Source organism: Tauraco erythrolophus, chromosome 17, assembly GCF_009769465.1.
Source record: "Tauraco erythrolophus isolate bTauEry1 chromosome 17, bTauEry1.pri, whole genome shotgun sequence".
Classification (NCBI taxonomy): Eukaryota; Metazoa; Chordata; class Aves; order Musophagiformes; family Musophagidae; genus Tauraco; species Tauraco erythrolophus.
Window position 1 is genome coordinate 6,910,073 of NC_141481.1, and position 23,341 is coordinate 6,933,413.

The following is a 23,341-nucleotide window of genomic DNA, read 5'->3' on the forward strand; positions in this document are numbered from 1 at the left end:
GGATGCCTAGATCAGACTATCCAACGCTTACTGAAAGAGGAATGCTTTGACTTGTTCTCACTATGCACTTTGGATGAAAAAAAGGAGAGCCTTTCCCGTAACCAAATACAGACAACGTTGACTAATCTCCTGAGCATATTTAATGCAGTCAGGTCTGCACTGTGATAGGAACTAGTGAAGAATGCTTTACACTGAGAAGCATAATGCCCCGTGTTACTGTACTGTTCCTGTTTTTAACGTCTAACAATTTGGAAGTCGAAGTATTTATGAACTTTGTGGTAGACCAGAGGGTTGCAGAGGAATTCAAGTGAGGCTGGCCTCGCTGTTTAGGAGATTAGTATTTTACATCTTCCTTCTGATGAGCAAAGCCTTTGGCACCAATGTGGATCAATCTTGCATTACTGCACCAAGAAGCCAATAGATCAAAACATGTTCTCTAAATGTATGTAACAGCAAGACGACCTACATCCCCTCCTCCCCCATAAGCTCTAGAAAAACACTAAGAAACATTTTAGAGGGGGATTTCTTCCTTATATTTATATAAATATATATATAAATATATATATATTTTGCTGATGCAGTATACAGTGTGTGTGTTTGTGTGTGTGTGTATATACACATATATGTATATATATGTATATACACACTAATGGTTCCTGGAAAAGAACTCAGAATGCTTTGCTAGCAAAACACTGTGGTGTGCAAAACTAGAACTCAATAGAAAAAAAGCCATTTCTCTGAAGGCCACATAGCTGAGAGTCTTCAGTTTACCTCATTCTTTGTAGCAGCCCTTGATTTTAACAGTTTTTTGTAATAGGTACAAATGATCCCATGCCTTTCTAGGTGCAATTTTAAGTTAAGCTAAAATTCTTTTTATGGTAATTTATTTGTATATGAGGGTAGAAAGTGAGATCATGTCATACCTTAAGGTTGAAGTCCTAATTTTGGGAAACTGACACTATTTAAATTATTAGCAACTGTCGTACAGAAGGTCTCTTTTTCTACTGCGTTGTTACATTAGCATTCATACATGTTCAAGCACAGCATTTTACCACAGATAAGCATCTCTAGCACATGTAAAATGCAATGTTTAAAGTAATGCAAACTCTATTCCACTGCAAAGATGGATGAACTTATTGTCACTTGAGTATTAATTCATCTTTACAAAAAAAAAAAGCAATATAATTGTTTAAATAATATATGCCTTGTTTACTAAAGTTCTTATGTTAAATGTGGATTTAAGGGCCACTCAAATTTGGAGTAAATATTCCTCACTAAAGGTAGTTTTATTTTTCAATACAAGGATAAACCTTGGAATCTGTAGATGTCATAATGTACTACTCGGTCTAACCTTGCAGAAGGTGCAATTTAGTGTCCCAGGAAAGCTGCCTGCACTACCAGTATTTATTTTCCAGTTAATATGTGGTTTACCCGAGACTCATTATGAAAACAAAAAAATTGTTTCAAGTGCTGTTTCATTGAGCTTATTAGAACAACTGCATTACTAAATAGACATTTTTCTAAAATGTTAGTGAAAGTGTAATTTAGAATGAGGTGGTTGTTAAGATATAATCAGCAGTTTCCAAAATCTGAGACTTATCAGAGAAGCTTAGTGTTTGAAAATAGGACAATTTGCACAATTCTTTTAAACTGTGTGCCATTCAGACCCTAGTGGGTCCCTCTCCTCCTCCTCCCTCTCAAGGTATTTTAATACAGAAAGGTTATTTGCTGAATTAAGTGTTTGTTCTTTTGACATTTTTGAGCAAACTTGTCACTGGAATGGTATATAAGTGACTTTTTTTCCAGTCAGCTCACAGGTAGAAGAGAGTGTTTATAGAACACTAAATTTTTCTAAAGTATGCTAATCTGTAAGTACAGCCAGGCATCTATTTGGAAGTACTGGTTTAAACATGATCTGGTTCCTAATTTAAGCCTTCATCTGCATGGGTAGTCTGAGGTCCCCAGTAATGTTGGTGAACATAAAATGCAGGCTTCAGCTCCTGGAGGTGTGTCTGAATTTTTGGTGTTATCACTGCTGTATCCTAAGCTGAAGGACTCACTAAAATTCAGATCATAAATTACGTTGGGAAAAAAAAAAGCTCTTGTGTTTTTCAGAAATGTCACTCTTGTAAATAGTTCTAGTAGATTTTTTGTAACTGGAACACAGGTGACGGGGAAGAGTTTCTCTGCTGCTAAGATTTCTTGCCCCCCTCCTCTTACTTCAGTTATAGTAACATCATGTATACAGTGGATTTAGGCTTAGATTAAATGGATCATCATTTAATAAAAAAATATAAACTCTTATGTTGGAGCATACCCAGGCTGGCTGGCTGGAAATTTATCTGATCTGCCAGTGCTATTGCTATGAATTACTAAATGATAGCAGAGATTTAATGAGCAGATTAAACATTTAAGCATTTTAAGTGCAGAAATAGATGGAGCCATCTGCATTTAAAAAAACCCTACCCAGTAATTGAAGAGACAGCTGTCAACAGTTGCTTTTAATAAGGTCACTAAGTACTATATAGTACAGTATTAATTTATAGCAGAAAATCATATCTTGTAAACTGTATATAAAACACTGTTTTATGGTGCAATCATTTGTCAAACTTATGTCTGTTACTTTTGTTTTTAAGTTGTGTGCATTCTTTTCATACCTAAGAGCATCACTGTAAAATCTGCTGAAGACTATTTATAGGTTTTATTTGCACAAGGTTTTGTTTTAAACTACAGGAAGTTCGTATTGAAGATGCCTAAACATCTGTAGACTTTTTCAGTTCATGAAAAGCAAATGTTTCCATATGAATCTTCTCCAAAGGTAATCCCATATCTGTGTTGAGTGTTTACATAAACTTTTCTGATTCTGCCAGCCATTATTTTTTAACTTTTTGAAGGACAGCTCGTTCATACATCACTAGAGATTCTTATTTTTAGTCTTTTGCTTCAGAATTCCCCCAAAGGTTTGATGTCACATCATAATGTAATTTGTGCACACTTTGCCATTTATTTGGCTAACAAAATGTAAGATCAGAAACAAAATACCTTCAGAAGGAAAACTAGTTAATTTGTCTGTATAAATCTTACTATTTGAGCTCAGCTGAAATAATTGCCTGGAAGCTGTTCATGTCAGACCTGAGGAGGATGTGCTTCCCTGAACACACCAGTCTAACCATTAGCAACGGAGAACGATGTTAATCTTGCTGGTGAGTGAAACCAGTTTCCTGAAGGTGCTGGTAGTGCCAGCCCCACCTGAGCCCCGTCCTCTCGCTGAAGTAAAGCTGCCAGATGGGAGCCTTCCTGTCGTGCCTGTGTTTCAGGGCCGTTGTTGAACCACTTCAGAACACAGCCGTAGGTTACACACACACGAAAAACATGAAAGCTGTCCTTTAAAACCTTTGTGAAGGATGAAAATAATGAAGGAAATGGTGTCTGCAAGCGGGTTGTCCTGCCTGGGCGTCGCGTCGGTCCTCGCTGGAGGCCTGGGCGCCTGCGCCCCGTGCCCCGGCCTTTACTGCGGAGCGTAGAACGTTTTTCAACTAATGATTTCCGAACAAATGTTAATACAGACTGTATAAAATGGACATAATTTTCTTCACTTGTATTTTTGTTATTGAGCAAGTTTATCAAAATAAATTGTCTACTAAAGTGACTCGCCCCGGCTGTGCTGACCGAACGGGGCCCCGCCCCGCCCCGCCCCGCCCCGCCCCGCCCCGCCCCGCCCCGCCCCGCCCCGCCCCGCCCCGCCCCGCCCCGCCCCGCCCCGCCCCGCCCCGCCCCGCCCCGCCCCGCCCCGCCCCGCCCCGCCGTCTCCGCATCCGCGGCGGGATTCCCGCGCGCCTCCTGCCCGCCACCGCCCTCCGGCGGCGGGAAGCGGCGCCGGCTCCTGCCGCCGCGGCCGGCCCGTCTCTACCGGCAACGCCGAAACACGGCGGTGCAGCCGCGGCCGAGCTCGCTGTGGGGCTGGGCTGCTCCGGGCTCTTCTGCGGCGCCGGCGCCCGGCCCGCGCGGGAGAAGGGTCGGGTGTCGAGTGAGTGCCGGGAGTGCCTTGGCCCGACGATGCTGAGGGGGCTTGGGGCATCCCTGGCACCGCTGCGGTGGCCGCTCGGGAGTTCGGGCGGGGAGGGAGGACGGGGAACGGCGGAGCTTGTCCCCCGGTGAGGTGAGTGTGGACGGGGCGGGGCGGGGGCGCTGAGGCCTTTCCCGCGTGAGCCGAGGAGAGTGTCCGGGGCCGGGACGGCGCGGAGCGGGGCCCGAGGGACGCGTTTCCCGGTGAGGGGAGGAGGCTCGCGGGGAGAGGGCTGCTCCGACACCCGCGGCTGAGCGGAAGGGCGCGGGTGTTGGAACGGGGTGAGGAGTGGAGCCCAGCGGAGTGAAAAGCAGGGTTTTACGATCGGTTTTGCTCTGGGGCTATGGCCTAAAGCCGAGGGACAGCTCTCAGCTCGCTGACACGCCGCCATCCCGCTTCTCGCAGCGCCTGTCTCCAGCTGCCCGCCCGCTTGCTGCCGCCGCGGCTCCCGCTCGCTCGTAGGGCTGTGGGGTTTGTTGTGGTTGGTCTTTTTTGTAGTTGAGCTGTGCAGGGAGTCTCCCGGCAGCTGTGCATACATGTAATTAACTGCGTGAAATCTCTTAACAAGTCGCTCTTGCAGAATAGTTCCTAAACGTGTTTTTGATAGATGGATGATTGTAACTTCTCTTCGCAGCTGTTTTTTAATTTGCAGCTGTCACACATACAGTGTAATTATCATATAAGTTGCTGACAATATTAATACCTTTTTTAATAGTGTATATTCCTGAGGATTAAGCTTTTTACTCTAATACTTTGTCTTTTTGCCTTTTTTTTTTTATAAGGCTAAGTCTGTTCACATAATGGATACACACATCAGGAAAATGGCTCAGTTGTTGGACAATGATCAGTTTTTGGAAAAAGTGGGGTAAGGGTACTGTTAGAAAATTTTGTTAAGACTTCATAAGTAGTTACAGAGTAAATGACTGTAACTCCTATAAACTATGTACTGCATCCCTTCAAAACATTCCATTTTATCAGATGGAATGTGTAAACAAATGCCAAAATATGAAACAGTTCCTGCATAAAAAAACTTGTAAAGACTTTATAACTGTACAAGAGTAGCATGAGTAATGAAGTCATCACATAAAATATATTGTCTTGTAGGGTGACCACAAAATCCAGTCTCCAGGGTGATCATCCACCATGTCAAGGTTTTACTGTGTCTCATCTAGGACCAGATAATGAGTTGCTGGTGACACATACCAACAAGACACAAGATCTGTTGGTAGGCGAGCTTTCCTGCTAAGTGAAGCAACTAGAAAAGTAACACGTATAAATACAGAGCAGGGAACAAACAATTGATATGTTTCCTTATGTATATTTGCCTATACACAGACAATTTGATAAATATAATAATGAAAGTCATGCGACTACGTATAGTTTCTCTGCAAAGATGAATCAGTCTGTGAACAAATCAGGCAAAACAGTAAAGGTAGATCAACTGTTGATACTGCATTATTCTTTAGAAAAGCAGAAGACAATATATATCCTTTCAAACTCTGTGAGATGGATTTGGAGATGCTTAGTTTTTCTTTCTCTCTGTTAAATTACTAGGGTATTTATTTTATTTCTTTTACTAAACTCTTCTATTTCTTATCTTCCTGTCTCCTCCAAACTAAGCTCTCATTCCCTTTTCTTTAGCTCACACTCTAGGGGTATTCTGAAACCTTCCTTTCCTTTGCATCCCATATCCAAAAAAGTATGCCAGTACCTAAAATTATGTTGTTCTTGGATAAGCACTGCCTACCGGCTACTATCCTTAAGACTTAAATTTTTGTCACATTTGAACAGCACATTTAATTTCTTATACTGCACTTAATTTTTTGTTATTTGATCTATAGAGAGTAGAAATGAAGAAAATACAGTCTAAAAAGGCTCAAACCACAGAGGAATGGCTAAGAAACTACAGTTTAGAATCCTTGCAATTAACATTAGAGCATCTGGTAAATGAAGGCAATGTTTTGTAAGTACAACACTACCCTTTCTTTAGTTAGTACTAACTTGTGTGCATCTCTGATGCTAATTATGCATCATGTTCCAGGAATTCAAGAAACGATGTTGAAGAGAGAGAGTTTACAGAAGAGACTGTTAAAGATTTTGAGTCCAGACTTTCTGGGTAAGTAGCCATCTTGTTTATGATTTTGATGCGTGACTGATTCTGTATCCCCATCCCCCATGACTACAGTTACTGCCTTAAATCTTAATTTGTTACCTCTGTGAACTTCACAGTATCTCAGCATTAAATCCTTTCTGCTGAGATTTAGGGTAGGTGATAGTTATATGTCACTACGGCTGAGGTTTTTTAATTTTTTTTATGAAGATGCCTATCAACCAGGGTTTGAACTGAAGAATTAAACTCCTTTTAGAAAGGCAGCTAGTGAAAGATTGGGTTTTCAGAGGAAATACTGCATATTTCCATTTTGTGGATTATGTTTACTGTAACTTGGATTAGCTTCAAGTCATGGATCTAGCCATGATATGTGGAAGTTGAAAGTCTTCTAAGTGAATTTAAAGTGTATAAAATGAAGGAAACTTAAATTGAGGAAAATATTTAATTAACAGGTTCAATAAGCTATAGAGTAATCATGATGTTTTTGCTGGTCTTTGCAATACTTGTTAGTCTGTTCTTAGTGCCATCACTTCGGCACACCTCGCTGTGTCAGTCACGAAGATCCAGAATCTTCAGAAGGTTCCCCTTCAGCACTCGGGTCCTGCGCCGTCCTAGCAAACTGTCTGCAAATCTGGTTTAAATAGAAGTAGCTTTTGTGTTTTGAAAAAGCAAAAAGTTTTCCCCCTTTGAAATGTTGATTTAACCTTTCTGTTCGCCAAATTGTAAAAACTATGCACATGGTGTTAAAACTAAGTTGACTGAAGTAAAACAATTCTGGAGGACAGTGAGCACTTTGTTCTACCTCAAGTTATACCTATTTTGAAAGTAAATTCTTGAAAATTGTGCTGCAGTTAGTCCAGCACTTCAGTGAGCATGCTGCCTTTCAATCACAAAGCTATATTTAATGAGTGTCTTAAGCAATCGTGTAGTTTTTATTAAATACATCTCCTGAAAATAACCTGTGTATGATGAAGTAAACTCAGTTTTGCCTGAGCTTCTCTTGTTCATGCATAAGCAGAGCGAATACTCCACTTCTATCTCTGAACAGAATAAGCCAGCAACGGATTAGAAAACATTTCAGTGATCCACTTTTCAGACTGCTAAGTATCAGTCAAACTCTAGGGGAAGAAGTGTTTAAATGGTTAGCCCTGCAACTACCCGTTGTATAACAACACAGAAAACAGTAGTTTTAAAAGGTGATTTTGCACCTGTGAGAAAAAGGATGTGATGAAGATGAATGGTTGAATGTTACATTGATACCAAATGCAAAAGAATGCCTTAGCTAAATGTGTGCTATGCCTTTTGTCAGAGTGATTGAACTTTATCAGCAGCGAACTCAGTGGCTGTTGCAGGACAGCAGAAAGGTAACTTCAGCCTTGCAATATGTTTTTAGAATGGAACTGTACGGCATTAAAGAATACATTAACTTTTGAATATTAGTGAAAAGCAGCTTCCAGAAAGCTTATTTGTGTACTGTGGATTACACATCATGTGCAGTGATACTTATCTTGGCGATGGATTGTTTTTCTTGATCTTTCATTGGTACGCGGTTTTCTGCTTTCTGGATGTAGTCTTTTTCTTTCTCTTAGCAATCTTAATCGTCAAGACCTCAGCACAATTTAAACAGAACCAGACAGTGCTGAGCTTAACCTCTGACAGGAGTGGAGCTGTCTTATAGTCCATTGTTCCTTCTCTTGCACAGCTGGTTAATCAATTATTGTGCCTAGCAATGCTAGTGCTCAGGAATGGGAAAGGGACATAACATCCTTTCAAAGGGGACAGAGAAGGAAGCAGCCTTCCAAAATCTAGCTTCCACAAAGTTTAACCTGAAGGAGATGTAGACAAAGTTATTTTTTATCCTCTCAAATAATGAATAGGTTGTCTTGGGAAGGAGGTAATATGATTCACTGAAAGGATAATTTGTGAGCCTGTAGGCCTCTCTTTTTTTTGTCTTCCCTCTTGGCTTTATCACTGTGTCATCTTTATTTTAAAAAGCTTAAAATGAAAATAAATACCTAATATTTGATTTTAAAATGGTATTGTACAAAATACATAGAAAAATTATTAAACTTTAGTGTTTACAATGACTTTTCTATTTCAAGGTGTTTGGTCTCATAAAAGGAAGCAAAGTTGGACTTATGGTTGATGTGTCTCATATGAGTTACGGACCTAGACTACGGGATTTTCAGAAAGACCTTTTGGTGAGTAATATAATAAAGGAGACTTCAGCAATTATAACACACTAATCGAGCTCTTGTATAACTACAAGCCAGGAATTAAGTAGACAAAAATCTGCTTAAATTCATAATATACAATACAGTAGAAGTTTTCTGTTGTAGAAAAGTATGTTTTAAATGTCTTTGAAAGTGTAGTCTTTGTTAATGTCTAGATTCAAACAAACTCCAGTGTGTGCTATAATAGTAATACTTTCCTTATTAATATTTGGAAGTTTCTCAATTCTTGTACCAGCATTCTCTATGGAACAAACTTGCCTAACAGAAACAGCTTTAAGAGCTAGAACCAAGTTGTACGTAGAGCTATTTATAGTAAGTATAGCTTCTTTATGCCTTCATGTTTTGTCACAGCAAGGCACACTTCACAATTTCAGTCAGAACCTCGGTGAGCTAATCATTTCCTGTAGTCCCAAAAGAAACTTGTCCTTTATTGTACTCTTTATTTTTATAAAACTTTTGTAGTAAGGAAGGAAGATATAATATAGCTGATTTACTATCTAACTTCAAAACTTTGTAAAATTTCATTTCCTGCGTTCAGGAATTATTTAACATCAATTTGTATTATGTACATTTTTCATTTGTGTGTTTTAAATAAAACCCCTTCAAGAAAACTCGATTTCCACATAGTCTGGTTTGCTTAGTCTTAATACCTTAGCTATTGTTTAGCCCTATCCACGGATATATATTAAACATTTTTTAGTAGTTGCTTGGTGGGTGAATACTCCCATTCTAGATCAGTATGTCATTTCACGTGCTTGTCAACTCAAGAGAAAAACTGATACCAGCACAACAAATATTCCCTGCCTCCTGCCTCATTAACAAATTGGCTGGATTACCATAGGTTTGCAGGTTTTATCTCTGTACTCCTTACCAAATATTTGAATCTGTATGACTTTTTCTTAGAAGCTTTTCTCTGTGGTAGCTGAAAATACTGCTGTCAACTATTTTGAGTCTTTTGGATAATAACCCTACTAGAAGCAGCATGGATAGTAATGCATTAACAATTTTTTATTTATTAGTGTTTAATCGATGAACAGCTATGTTATAAGAAGCAATTGTACTGCCTGTCATTCAGTACAGAAATTTCACCTCTGTGGGAGTGTCCAAAAAACATCAATGTTCATGTGTAAGTAAGTTCATTTCTCTGAAAAATAAAGGTGTTTTAAACAACGTCTCAATTTAATTAGAGCAATCTCTTGTAGATAATAAGTGCCTGTAGTGATTTGTAAGAGGGAAAAAAACCAATGAATTTTAAGTGCAGGTAGTGATTTCAAGCTGGTTGTTCGTGCATAAAATATCTTAGCAGCTCCTGTGGTTTGTAGTGGTCTTCATGATGTGTCTTATTTAGCATTTGTGAGTTAAGTGTACATATTCCTTTTTCTTTTTTTCCACCCCCAGGCTACATGAAGCAAGACAGTGGATACAACAGCTGAAGCCTGGTCAAGGCTGCAATTTGCTGAAAGCCTTAAAACATGTCCTTACGATGAAAGAACTGAATTCTCTGCTTCTTATTGTAGGAAGCTGGTAAATTTATTATCTGTCCTAACAACCAGCTTTAACTTGGATACAGAATTGGTACAAAAATCTGAACTTGATACAAAATTAAATAGAAAATTTGAGATCCGAGTTTTACAGGTTTTTAGTTCATACCACTGAATTCTTTTATTTCTTCCTTTTTTTGCTATTTATAAATCTTCTCTTTTCTGATACAAAGCTAGGGTTTTCCTTTGCAGATCCCTTACAGCAGTAATCCATTGAGAGTCTGCTAGCTTTAATTTTATGTCAATAAAAATCCTTCATCGTTAAGGATGTCACTGAAAGGGTCCAAACCTCAGGGAAGATTAGATGATGAGCTAGATTTTGCTGTAAAATAGCATTAAGCATTCAAAGATAGTCTTCTCTCTTTGATCTCAGTGGTGCTGATGGAAAACTTAAAAAATATCTGATTAAAGAAACGAAACTTGGCTGAGGTTAGATAAATTATGGACTTAAATCCTGCAGTTCTACTGTTGTCATTTGAAAATTTGTAGTACTGTAGTCAGGATCACAAGAAAAAGATTATAGTAAGGATTCAGGGAGTGTTAGCATACTCCTGATTTATTGATTGTATTTATTTTAAATGTGCAAAAAAGGGATGGTGTAAGCTTGGCAAGCTTGCTATTTAGGATGATTGAGATTACATTTCAGCTAACTTGCTGAACACAGAGTATTCAGGTAAAATGTTCCAAGCTTTGCTTAGGTCTGCTTTGAACAGAAAACAAAAATTCATAGTATGTGCAAGTGAAAACTTTCTTGATTTCTGTCCCTGGCAGAAGTGTAGATGGAAGGAAAGATTTTTACTAGCCATGAAGAACCACCAAAACTCAGGGAGTGAAAGCTGTGTGGGTCGCTAAGTTCTAAACACAAAGCAAAGTTTTACTTTGTTTGGTACCTTTGAAAGACGATGGACATCCTTACCTACAGTTGAAGATCTAAGTCAAAAGCTTTTCTATCACAGTTTGTCACAGGGGGCAAAACCACAATTCCTGATTTTTAGCTTCCAGCGCTAGCAAGGAATAACTTAGAACATTTAATCCACAAGCCATTATGAACCGGAATAGAATCATAGTTCTTTTATTGTCATTCAGGCTTTAATGACAGAACCAAACCCCGGTAGTGGTACGTCAGTAATGGTTCAAAGAGGGAGAGGAGGTCAGGTTATGCTAAATGACTGGATTACATTCCCATGATCTGTTATTTCTTTCCCACTTAATTTTCTTCCCTGTCTTGTTCAGTATGGCTTTTTGATTCCTGCCATTGTTAATATCTTTTTTTTTTTTCCTTGTTTATTTATGTCAGCCCTGATCAGTCTTTGGAAATATTGTCTGACTATGTTCAGCAGTGTATTCTGGGGAGAAAACTGCAGATTCATGCTGTTACATATGATTGCAGCAGCCCTGCTTCTCTTGTAAGTAATTTTATTAATACTTACTCTCTTAAGTATCCTGTCATTTGTGTCCTGTTCAGCTGCAATGTCTTCTCTCATAAACTTTGGGGAAGCTAACCTGCTCATCAAGCAGCTCTTGATCTAGCACTGTATTATCTTTAGAGCAGATTTGCACACATGAAAAGTTTGTTTGGAGCATTCATCTTGGTCCATACCAAAGCCAGAAGTGGCAACCAAGTGGTGTTGACAGGCTTGCCAGCTGAAGGGAAGCACTTATTTCCAGATAATTATCCTGTGTGTTAACAGAGAAGACTTTGGGGCTAAGAGCTCTTTTGCAGGTGAAAGCAGAAAAATAAGGGACATCAGGGAGGCAATACTGCAGTAAGCACAAGTAGGGAGAGGGATTATAAGAGAAAGGCAGGGACTTGGGAGTGAGATCATATAAGCGTGGCAGTCTCTGGGATAGGAATATTTTGGTGTGGAATAGCATCAGTGCAATACCTAGAAGCCTTGCTCAGATTACAGTGTTGATCATGAGCAATGCTTTGGCTGTTAGCAGCGACTGCCTGAAGGGAGAGGAGTATGGAAAGATAGGCAGTTACTTCTGGTTAGCTTCTGCATAGAAAGTTGGTTTTAGGTCTCGATTGCTTGTTTGAGTTTATCCCTAAGGCATGTCGTGACTTCAGTGACGGAGAGGAGACGACTGAAATCTTGAAGAGAAGATTGGATGCAGTAAGGGTATTGAAGTTGTGGGGAAAAGGATTGCAGTGGTAGATGGTAGGAGAGGAGATGAGAGAGGTGAAAAAAGTAGCAAAGGATTTAAGAGATAATTATGGGCAGGTGAAGGATTTATAACATTTTAACATTTATACATGTAGACTTCAGTGATATGTCTTTGATCTGACTAGCACAAGCCTACCTTCAAGGGAACATAAAGTGACATTTTAGCACAAGGTGAATGAACTTGACCCTTACTGCCGATTTTGTAAATTTCTTTACTGAGTTTTTCAGCCATGTTAAAGTAAGACTGGTAAGAGAACAATGGAAACATAATTACTTTTACTTTCTCACTACATGTACCTCAAAGATTCTGTCTCTAATTGAGAATTGAATACCAAGAACCCACCTTATCAAAAGAGACTACCAAATCAAAGTAACTATTTTTCTTCCTATTTATATATATAGGCAGTTCTAAAGAACCTTGCAGAAGCTGTAAGAGGCCGTTATCATTGCTACTCTTCAAAAGGAGAGGTAAGTGACAGCTAGAGAGGCAGAGCATTTTTCTCTCTTTTTGATGATTCTTCACTTTGAGAAGGTAAACTAATTATCATCTGAGTAGAAGTTTATAGCAAGAGGTGGTGCTGAAAGTCTCTGTCATAGAAATGCTGAGGATGTGGTCAGTAAACCTGTGGTTAATTCTTTCTGCAACTGACAATGCTTTCCTAAAAGCACAGTAAATTTTGCAGATACTGTTCGCTGACTTAAAGCTGATGAATAGGATGAAAGCAGTGGCTTATTGTAGGCTGATTCAAAATAATAAAATAATAATTTTTTTATAATATGACAAATAACTTATATGCAGTGCATTAGATACGTTCACACTCAATTCTGCCATGCTGGGCAGTCTTGTATAGATGTATCCACATCAAAGACAAATGTGTTTGGTTTATGTTTTAATGGTAGTTAACTTCTTTTCCCCCCTTTGTTTTTATATGTACAGAATTTTGATAGCAGTGATTTTCATCTGCTACTTCAAGAATCCCAGAAGGCTAAGGACCTACTCAAGAGCATCAAACAGACTTTTCAGAGAAGAATTGGTGGCTCAATTATTAGTAGAATAGCAGATGTATGTATCTTTTTATTCTCATATATACTTTGAAGTGTCAGGGGTATAAGTTTTTAGTGTTTACAATGTGAAAAAAATTTATATCCTTAATTAGATATTTTGATAAGTGAACCTTGAATATTATCTATTGGCCATCCATTGTAAGAGCAAATTAAGACCAAAACCAGTAAAGGAGACATTTTGCTAGATATTCTCAAAAATGAAGCAAGTTTTATAAACCAAAATGGGACAAAAAGAACATTGTACCATGATCATAATGGAAATCTAAGAGAATTGCTAACCTAACTGTATGCATGATCATTTAAATAAAATTCCTACAGTCCTTTAAATTGGTAAAAAGATACTTACTCCTATCTGATTAAGGTGGACACAAATCAGTTGCAAAATCATAAGAGCTTGTCTAGATCCATTACTAGTGTTGAAGTTAGGAAGCTACAGTCTGTCTGTTACACATCTGTCGCTGTGTTGATCCTATCTTATGGTGAGGATTTGACACCATTTGTTCTATAACAATTGTCTTGGTAGTGTTTCTATTTTTATACCTTACTTGACCAGCATACCAGAGGTTTTTACCTTGTCTTTTCTCCAACAAAGTAACTTCTAAGTGCTCTTGATGAAATACAAATGAGGAAGAAGAAGAATCTCCTGTGATATTTTTTTTCTTTTTTTCCATAGAGTATTTGGATAATTTCTAGTTCTGCTTTGATCTAGTAGAGAGATTATTTACTAATGTCTTTCTTTCACTTTGTGCAGATAGTCTGAAGTGGAAACGCGCATCTCTTTTTTGCCTTATTCTCATTTCCGTACTTTCTAGAGGCTTGGAAGTTTAGAAAGTGACTGAATTCACCTATGGTTGCTAAACTTTAATGCTAAAAATTTGTCAGTGCTGTTTTACAAATCTGTGAGGAATTTTTTTCTTAAAAATAGTCTGTTCTCTGTGGCAAGTACTGTAGGCAGTTGTGTGAGCTGGACAAGTCTGATCTGAAAGATGGACTGAAAGCTTCCATGGGGTATTCTTGCGTATCTGGTCATCTGACCTGAGACATTTCAGACAGGATGCAAACTGGTCATTTGTGAATAATATTTCTAACTCTGTTTCCCCTCATCTTCCCTCCTCAGAATTCTTTCATCTCTCTTCCAACTTATAATTACTGAGGGCCATGTAGACTACATATGGAGCAGAAGTCACCCTGAAATGACTTAGAAGGCTCTATATCTCCAAGTAAAAGCATGTCGTTTCAGAAACTTACTAGTCGAACCTTCTGTACGAAAAAAGATCTCCACAAACTTCTGTCCATTCATAGAACAAAAGTCTCTTACCTCTTTTTGAAATAAAGGAATTCTAGTGCCCCATAGGAGTTTTTGTTGACTTCTTTCCATTGGTGTGAAAGAGGGTAGAATGTGGTTCATTTGACTCTGCTCAGTGCAGATAGAAAATGGAGCAGTCAAGATTTGATCTCTGTGTAACAAAGATCCTTTTCCTACTTGCTTTTCTTACAGAAATGATTGGCTGTTTTCATACCAGTATGTATAACCATGATGTTTTAATTTCCCTGTGGGTTTTTGCATTGTGGCAAGCACAGTGAAGTTGATGGAACGTTTTCCCCCAAAACCTATTTTTAGGAGGACCAATGATAGCTATTTTCAAAGTATTTTGGTTGTTGAAATCCCAGCACTTCGGTGAACATAAGTAAAACTAATATTCCATGCTGCCTATTTTGGATCGAGGGTAAAAAAAAATATGCTAGAATTTGCAAGAGTTTTTCTTAAAATCTGTTTTAGGTTTCCACAGAATTTGCAAATATAGCACCTTCCAGCTTCTTACCAAAGCCTCCAAATCATGAAGGACCATTAGTTATTCAAACACCATGTGTCCTGGCCAAAACCTCAAGAGACTGGTTAAAGACAAATGGATTGAAAGGTAGCACAGAAAGAAAAGCTTAGCAGGTATGAGACATGAGATAAAGACAGCCCAAGTGTTTTATTTAATTTCTTTGTTCCTTGCTATAGCTAAAAAGTTAAACCTTTATCAAGTTTTGGCTCCCAATGCTTTCTCTCCTGTGGAAGAATTTGTACCTATTCTAAAAAAAACAGTATCATCAACTCTACATGAGGTAAGTGATGGGGACCCTTTCTTTTTCTTTCTATTGCTGCATTTTTCTAGTGAAAATCGGTACTTTATAAGTTAGTGAAATTCTACAGGCTTTAACTGAAATTTGACTCATGGATTCAAATCAGATACTTAACAGCATTCTTAAGAATGCTTCAGGAAGGAATTCCATGTTAGTACATCTTATATAGGCTTCTGTAAAGACGTAACTGTATTATTTATCCTTCTAGAAAGCGATGACGCAGTTTGAATGGTATGATGGAACTGTGAAAAATATCCACATTGATCTGCCAGTGTTACGCAACTATCAGGTGAGTTGTCTATAGTGGTATAGCCTTGTCAGGGCTAAATTGCCTTCTAATTATTCCACATCAATTGTCCTGTTATGTAAGTACTGCAGGGATTCATGTGCAGACAGCTGTCCATGTACATCTGCAGTGATGTGGTCAGACTTGGGACCCAGATTCTTATCTGGGAAGAGGAAGGAGGCGAAGTAAGAGAAAGAGTCCATCAGTGCTGCTCATAAATACAGCAGAGTGCATTTTGTGATCAATGTGTAAGAATGTATTTACATTATTTTACCCACATATGTGTGAGTCCTCCTTTCAGAGACATCACATTAGACTTTTCATTGTGAATCCTTCACCCTTTCCACATGGGAAGTAGATTTGGATTTGAGATCCAAATCTAATAAGTTCTGCATGATTGCCAAATGGTAATATTCTGCAGATGGTCACATCGAAAGTAATTCGCTCTGCAGAATTTTCGCAGAGCGAAAATAAATTCGCTCTTTTACCAATAGTAGCATTTTAGCCTTGTCAGTGTTTCTGCAGCACTTTTGCCATGCATTTGTACAGAATATATTTTTGCTGATGCGAATGTCAAGTACAAATTATTTCTATGTGTTTTCAGCAAACCAGCCTTTTTTAAGAGTCAGAAAGCAGCAGTTATTTCTGCTTACCTTATAGAAGGCTGTCATACTTTTGCTTTACTCTAAAGTGTGAGTAGAAGCTAGGTGTTTGTATTTCATGCTTTAGCATATGCACAACTGTTCTTTATACTTAATGTGAATTCTGAAAATTGTGCCAGCATAGTGCTGTAAACCACATTCTCCTAAATTATTTTAGTTTATCTACTTCATCTACAGCTTGCATGAAGGTTTGGTTTTGGGGTATTCTTCCTCTCTTCTTCCAAAGTCAGTGTAGTGTGAGGAAACTACACTCTTCAGGCTTAGCTGGGCATGTGTGGACAGTAGATGCTGCAGCTTTGGTTTTACAGATTTTTATGTGCAAAGTGAAATACTGTGGAGGGATTTGAGTCTTGGGAAAAACAAGAGGATTGTGTCATTGTGCAACACGATATGACGAGCAGAGGCACCCAGTGCTTTCAGATCCGGAGCTCCCCGTTCTACACTAGGGGCAAGACAAGAACTGTTCTCATCCTGGGGCAAAAAGTTGCAAATGGAGCTTTTAAGCCTTATCTGCTATTAGCAGGAAGTTAGTGGGAAACCATTTTTATGAAAGGATTCAAGAAGGTTGAGCACACCCTGTTATGTAGGCTCAGAAAGCGCCCTAGAGTTCAGAAAAAAATGTAGGTTTATCCGATGATACCCACTGCCCCATTTAGTTTGAGAATTCTGTGTAATACTTACAAAATGTCTACTCCATGCCTTCCAGTCTGTAACGGTGTGAATAAAGGCTGTTTGTGAATAGCCTTTCAGGCCTTTAGGAATTTCAGTAATTTCCATAGCAAGCAATGTGTGGTTTGCCTTGGAAGATTGTAGAGGTTGGTGAAAATGATTTAATAACACTAGAAATAGAAAAAACATCCAGCTATGTACTCCGGCCCACCCTTGAGACAGAGAGGGAGATGCTGATGATAAATATGGCAGACACAAAGTAGGCCAGGTAACTGTTTCTTGTGTGTGGCGTGTGTGGTGCTCTCTAACTTGTAATTGAGTGGCAGAAGAAGGTAATATCTCAGTGGCTGAGTCTCTGGTAATAGAAGTGAATTTTTCATTGGATAGCTTTTGAGCAAGTAAATTATTTTAGAGTATGCAGGTGGCATTGGCTTAGGTGTCTGTCTAAAGGGAAGCTTTAAAAGAGAGCTTGCAAACGATGTTGTAGATGGTGTCACCGGTGAATTCAATGAGAACAATAAAATCCCTTATAGATAATAGCTTTATGTTAAGTATTGGTTGCATTCTATCAAGTCAGAGCAGCTTTTTGTTCCAAGACATGTTCATTTGTGTTAAGCACAACTGCAATCGTGTCAAGCACAACAGGATGGCCATTCAGTTTGAAGAAAAGATCGGTGTCTCTTTTGTTACCTTTCCTTCTGTCTCCCTCGAGCTGCATTGCACACTGCTCTCTGCCATCCCTTACGTTCACCTGAAGTTTTTGAACTGGCTGCACAAACCAGTCATTCTGCTTTGCGTTTGCCTTCAGCCTGATAGTTGCGAGACTTTCTTCCAGAGGATGGCAGGGCTGCTACTGGAGTTTTCTCCTCAAGCTTGCAGATGAATTAAGAACTGTTAGGTCGAGGATGTTAGGATTTTGGGGTATTTGCTGTGGTGATATTACTACGTAGATAACCTTAAGACTGCTGGCAAACCAGGAGAACATTTACACTGTGTGGGATATTGAGGATCTTTGAGGATTTCATTCACTCTTTTGAGTGTGGAAGTAGTGATACATATATATACAGGTAACATAATGAAGACGGCTGGAATTCTTACAGGCGGTAGTGATTCTTGAGGATTTCCTCCTTGATCAGGACACAGATCATCAGAGAGTGGGACAAGTTTTATGAAACAGAAACTGCTGGGGGATATTTGCGGCCAGGGTGTTTTATATAGTGATCTATTTGTTCTTTTTTTTTCTCTTCCATACCACTCCACTAGCAGTCCTGACAAAGGGCTATGAAATGTTTGCCGGCAGGGCAAATATTTCTTTAAAATGGAGGAGGAATGAGAAATCTGTAGAACTCGATGGTCAGACCACAAAGGAGAGTGTAAAGTTTAACTGGCAGACATGAAACCAGCTTCTGGCTTCTTGATCACTGGTAAATGCCTGTGCTCCGAAAGCATGCTAGCATGTAGATTTATTTCTGAGTTCAGTGTTCTTTTCTAGCTTGATTTGCCTTCATACATATAATGAATACATACGCTTGCAGAAGTCACATTTTATAGAGTTTGGACAAATTGCCTTAATGTCTTTAAACTGATCCTGTGTTTGAAAATATTGTGTTTATTTTAAATGATGTGTTTTGTTATAAACACTCTAAAATTGCTATTGAAGAAATGGTAAGCTTGCAAAAACTGTTATTTTGAAACTTTTTTCTTTTTTTTAATGTGCTTGGCCACTATTTTGGGACATGCTAGCAAGAGGAAATGAGAAGAGGAGAGTTTAGACCTTGAGACTCGTTGCTTTTTTTATCATTGTACGTTTTTCCCATGGACTGTGTTCTCTTACATTTCCTAAGAATGACATGCTGCTGTCAAAATGAATGAAAATCATTAATTTTTTTCATTACTGTGCTGTCATGTTACTTCTGTTTAGCATTTGGCAATAAAAGACTTACTTGAATTTATTTTTTTAAAACCGTAAATTTTCTGTATGTTATCCGTAGAAACTCCTTGCTAAAATGGTAAGAATCTATGAGAAACGAATCGACTGGCTGTCTGTTGCTAGTAGAAGAATATGGGGAAGTGTTTGTGAAAGGAGGTATTGTACTTTGATAGCCCTTTTTTTGTGTGTTGGTGTTGGTTCTAGTTTGCCAGCCTTTGTTTTGTGTGTAAGTCAGCATCAAGGAATACAGGACAGAAAATAGTCAGATGTAGAGACAGCAGTTGCAGATATGACCACTGTAAGCAATCCACTTCTGAAAACAGGTATTGATACTCAGCTTTTGTAATGATGCAATGAATTTACTGATTCCAGTGATCATCAGTCAGTGCAAAACTGCAATTTCCCTGAGACGGAATAAGCCTTTTAAATTTGAGTTATCTGGCAAGTAAGCCTCACGTTTCAGACGTATTTCGGATATCCATGCACAGAGAAGGAGGAGGACTTGTTTAGGGTTCAACAGCCATTATGGCACTACATGTGCCAGTACCCTGATTATTGCACAGCTGACGAAAAACAGACTTTTCCGTTATTGTTACTATTTTTTTTAAATCCGACCTTATGTTTGCAGGACTTTTTTTCATATATATTTAGTGTTCATAACATTTTTATATATATCTAGAAGATACTTTCCCTGGTGAGTTACAGTACAGTGTAGATAAGAATATATAATTAAATAAGATATTTTTAATTTTTAACCAATAGTATATTTCTTACATAGGGTGGTTATACTCGTTGATATATCAGTGACAAACTCCATGTACATCATCCATATCCAGCATTCTTTGCGACTTTTACTTGAGGAACAAATGTCAGACAAGGATTACTTCAATATTATAGCGTAAGCAGCTCTTTAAGATTCTTCTGAAATAATTGTAACACGTTGCAATGAAAGAAGTATGCTGAGAGATTGTAGTTACTAATGGGCATGTGTTAGATTTTTTTCATTATATTTAAGATTTTATGATTAAGCAATTGCACGAGGAACGCGATTTATCATTTTTTGAGAGGTGCATGGATCAAATGCACAGAGACCAGATTAGTAATTCAAGATCACCGTTTTGCGTGAGGCTCACTGAGGCCGATTGCATCATACCTGCAACAAGTTGTCTTCCTGCTATATTGTTCATACCAACTCACATGTCAGAAACTTTTACTGGAAGAGGATTCTGGAGGTATCTCAGGTACCCTTTAAATTTTACAGTAACTCAAATACTTTTTTTGATATATAATAGTACTAAAATTTTGTACTCAGCACTTATAGAAACATATGGCACAGCTGCTGAACAGCAGCTGGGCAGCTCTCTGAATGGCAGGTAAAAGCAAGAAACAGCAGCTCATGAAGTTTCAAACCTGGCAGGAGAGCAGAGCCATTACCTCACAAGAGAGATACAGGCAGCATCTGAGGGTTGGGGTTTTTTGTCGTGATCCTTCTGCTGAGCTTTTGCCAGCTCACTTAGTATCTTGTTCAGGAAAGAAAAATCTAGTCTGGGCAGCTACCTTGAAAATCTGACAACCCCTGAGTGGTGGATAAATACGAATAATTAAATTGTTTGAAATGGAAAATAGTTAGCATCAGATGATTTTATATCTGTACTACTGCGAATCAGATTTTTATTTTTCAGTGAATTTATTCTATTTGATTTTGTTCTAAAGCATAGTCTGAAAATTAATTGCTGTTATCTTTCCATGAAAGATTTGGGAGTGATGTTGTGCCTTGGCAGCTGGAACTGGTTCCATCCCAACCAGAAAACTTACAAAATGCTTGGAGGTAGGATCAAATAACTTTCTCATACATCTGAATTAAGTGATCATAGGTACCATGAAACAGATAAACCAGAGAAATAGATTTAAACAGAATTGTGAACAATTTACAAAATGGATAAATTTATCATATTACAAAAATAGTTTGCCATGAACTCTTCTGCACTCATTGTTCATGATGGTCTGTTGTGAAAACAGCATTATGAAGTTTAAAATGTCCTAGTGACTTTGTATTCCATACGTATACAGAGTATATATTTGCACAGATCTACAAGTGTCTGTGTAAGAAATCACAGGTTGCATGAAGAAATGAAAACTGCTTCAAATTCTACTGGGAAGTGAAAGCTAAACTATACTTTTTCCTGACGTACACTGGAAACAAATCCCAGGTTTCTGTTTGTGGAGTCATACCCTCAGTGGTTTCATTATACCTCTGTGGCTTCATTTTTATTCCTGTAAATTCTACTATATTACAATTTTTCTACATAAAATTAAGAGAGAATTCTTTCATCTCTAGGCTCTGAATCTTATCTTAAAAACTAGTTTGTTGTGGTGGCAGTACAGAAACTAGAACAAATACTTTGGGTCATTATATAATCTCGTTTTTCTGTCTGTCATTGTCAAAAATTTTATACTCCAGTGTACTGTTATTTCAGATTCTTGGTTCTCTTTGTTGCTTTAAGCAGAAACAAAAGGTTTTGTTGCTTCGTTCTTTAAACTGTAAACATCTTCTTTTAGGTGGGTGTTAAGCTTGCAGTGCAAAGGGAGTAGAAACTTCATGAGTGCTCTCAGGAGAGCAGTGGAAGTAGACTTCAAAGACAGAGATAAACACAAATCACAAGGACTTTACCTACTGACTACTGGAATACCTGATCAGGAAACAGTAAGTGTCATCACAGGTTTTGCAACTCTTCTGTAAGTTCCTCTCAGAATTAATCTCAACTCTTTTTTTTTTTCCCCGTTTTGGCTAGTCACCATAGCTTGCTGGCAGAATACGTCCCTTTTACGTATCTAAGCCAGCGCAACTGTCAGGATCTCAAACTTCCATTTCTGCAGTTGGTATTCATGTGTTGGAGGTAGCAATTATTAATAATGTGTGCATCATGGAAAATTCAAGAGGTTCTTTTAGGATTCCTTTCCCAGTCCAGCTCTGGCCATAATTTCCCTGCAAATTTCTAAGTTTGAACAAACCAACTCCGATTTTTTGTGTGATATAATGTCCTTATAACTCATGGGAACAAAGCCACAAATAATTTTATGGTGTAACTCCATAGTACACTATGTAGCGACAGCTTCTATTTTTAATAACAGTAAGCCATTGCTTGGATATATGTTTGTACTGCATGTGCTCGGTGGCTGTTAAGCCGTGTACACAGCCTAGAGTTTCCGAACACATGGTTATCCAACTGGAATAACCATGCGTGCACGGTAGAGTGTCTCTTGCTATTGTTACAAAACTTGTGGAAATTCTGGGCAAACCTAAGAAATCCCCATGTGTATATTAAAAAAACAAAGGGTACGTACAAAAAGGTAAATGAATACTTCCATCCCTAATTCTTTGCTTCAGCGCAGGGCTACCCTGAAGTTCATGACCTTGTGTCTTTGATTCCCATAGCTGCCCTGTCTCACCTCTTGACTACAGCGATGCTGTTGCCATTATCACTAGTAATAGTGACAGTTGTTGTGTCTATGCATGATTTGAGGAGACATTCAGCTGCCCAGGGTATGTTCCTATACTGAATTGCTCAGGTTGGGGGTGTTTGTACTTCAGTTCAGGAACCAGAAGAGTAGGTGGAAGCTCATCAGGGGTAGAGGGTCACTACTGATTTTTTTCTTTTTTTTATTTTTTTTCTTTTTTTCTGTGTCTTGCAGCACACAATCAGCGCTTATGTAGCTGAGGTTTGCAGAGGTTTTCATTTGCAGCTTCATGTCTGTCTGTTTGGTATACTGGAGGATGTTGACTCCAGTGGGATTATTCCAGCCCGCTATGCTAACTCAACTGAAACTGCCACTGCTCTTAAAGAAATAGCACAGGCAGCCAATGGGAGATTTCATTGGTTTGGAGAAGCAGGTATGTGAAAGGGAAAGTCAGTATGTACTTCTTTTTCATTAATTAACTAATATTAATGCTTTTTACCTCTCAAATCAAGTAGTTTACTTTTTAGGATGTGATAATGATATACTAGCACTGAGATAACAACAGAGGTCCTAGTTTGATTAAGGCTTTCAGTTGTATTGCAGAATACTATAATGCAGTCTTAATGCTGAAATTTGATTTTTTTTTTTCTTTTTGAATTCACTGTTTTCTTCTAGATGCACATTTAAAATATAGTTACTAATGTGATATGTCTGTACCACCTGGCATACAGGAAACAAAGGCTTTTTGATTCTTTTCATTGATATGCTCTACAAATTGTTGTACACTTTAAAAACATATATTATGTGCACTCTAAAAACCTATACTGATTAGCATGTATTTGATTATCAGGTATTTTTGAAAGTGATGATATCACTGTTATTGTTTCTGAAATGGAAAAAGCAAACAACTACTCCCATAAGGTATGAAGCATATGTATCTCTTGAAGTTATGTTTTTCTTCAGAAAAAAAAATCAGCAGTGTTTGTTTAGCTGACAATGCAGAAGATTAGACAAAATTAAA

At 38.3% G+C, this 23,341-nt stretch overlaps 1 protein-coding gene across 1 annotated transcript in view; it reads left to right on the top strand.

Annotated features, from left to right (window-relative positions):
• The first annotated feature begins 4,860 nt into the window (after positions 1 to 4,860).
• VWA3A (von Willebrand factor A domain containing 3A) overlaps positions 4,861 to 23,341 on the top strand; it is a 40,018-nt gene continuing 21,537 nt past the window's right edge. Inside the window, exons 1-20 of the mRNA XM_086622483.1 lie at positions 4,861 to 4,931; positions 5,171 to 5,291; positions 5,908 to 6,029; positions 6,108 to 6,182; positions 7,486 to 7,540; positions 8,279 to 8,377; positions 9,430 to 9,536; positions 9,809 to 9,934; positions 11,249 to 11,357; positions 12,522 to 12,587; positions 13,057 to 13,182; positions 14,965 to 15,103; positions 15,193 to 15,296; positions 15,523 to 15,603; positions 18,923 to 19,017; positions 19,640 to 19,759; positions 20,615 to 20,689; positions 21,421 to 21,565; positions 22,555 to 22,753; positions 23,171 to 23,241. Coding sequence (XP_086478609.1) covers positions 4,867 to 4,931; positions 5,171 to 5,291; positions 5,908 to 6,029; positions 6,108 to 6,182; positions 7,486 to 7,540; positions 8,279 to 8,377; positions 9,430 to 9,536; positions 9,809 to 9,934; positions 11,249 to 11,357; positions 12,522 to 12,587; positions 13,057 to 13,182; positions 14,965 to 15,103; positions 15,193 to 15,296; positions 15,523 to 15,603; positions 18,923 to 19,017; positions 19,640 to 19,759; positions 20,615 to 20,689; positions 21,421 to 21,565; positions 22,555 to 22,753; positions 23,171 to 23,241 — 2,100 coding nt within the window. The 5' untranslated portion in view covers positions 4,861 to 4,866. The remainder of the gene's footprint in view (positions 4,932 to 5,170; positions 5,292 to 5,907; positions 6,030 to 6,107; positions 6,183 to 7,485; positions 7,541 to 8,278; positions 8,378 to 9,429; positions 9,537 to 9,808; positions 9,935 to 11,248; positions 11,358 to 12,521; positions 12,588 to 13,056; positions 13,183 to 14,964; positions 15,104 to 15,192; positions 15,297 to 15,522; positions 15,604 to 18,922; positions 19,018 to 19,639; positions 19,760 to 20,614; positions 20,690 to 21,420; positions 21,566 to 22,554; positions 22,754 to 23,170; positions 23,242 to 23,341) is intronic.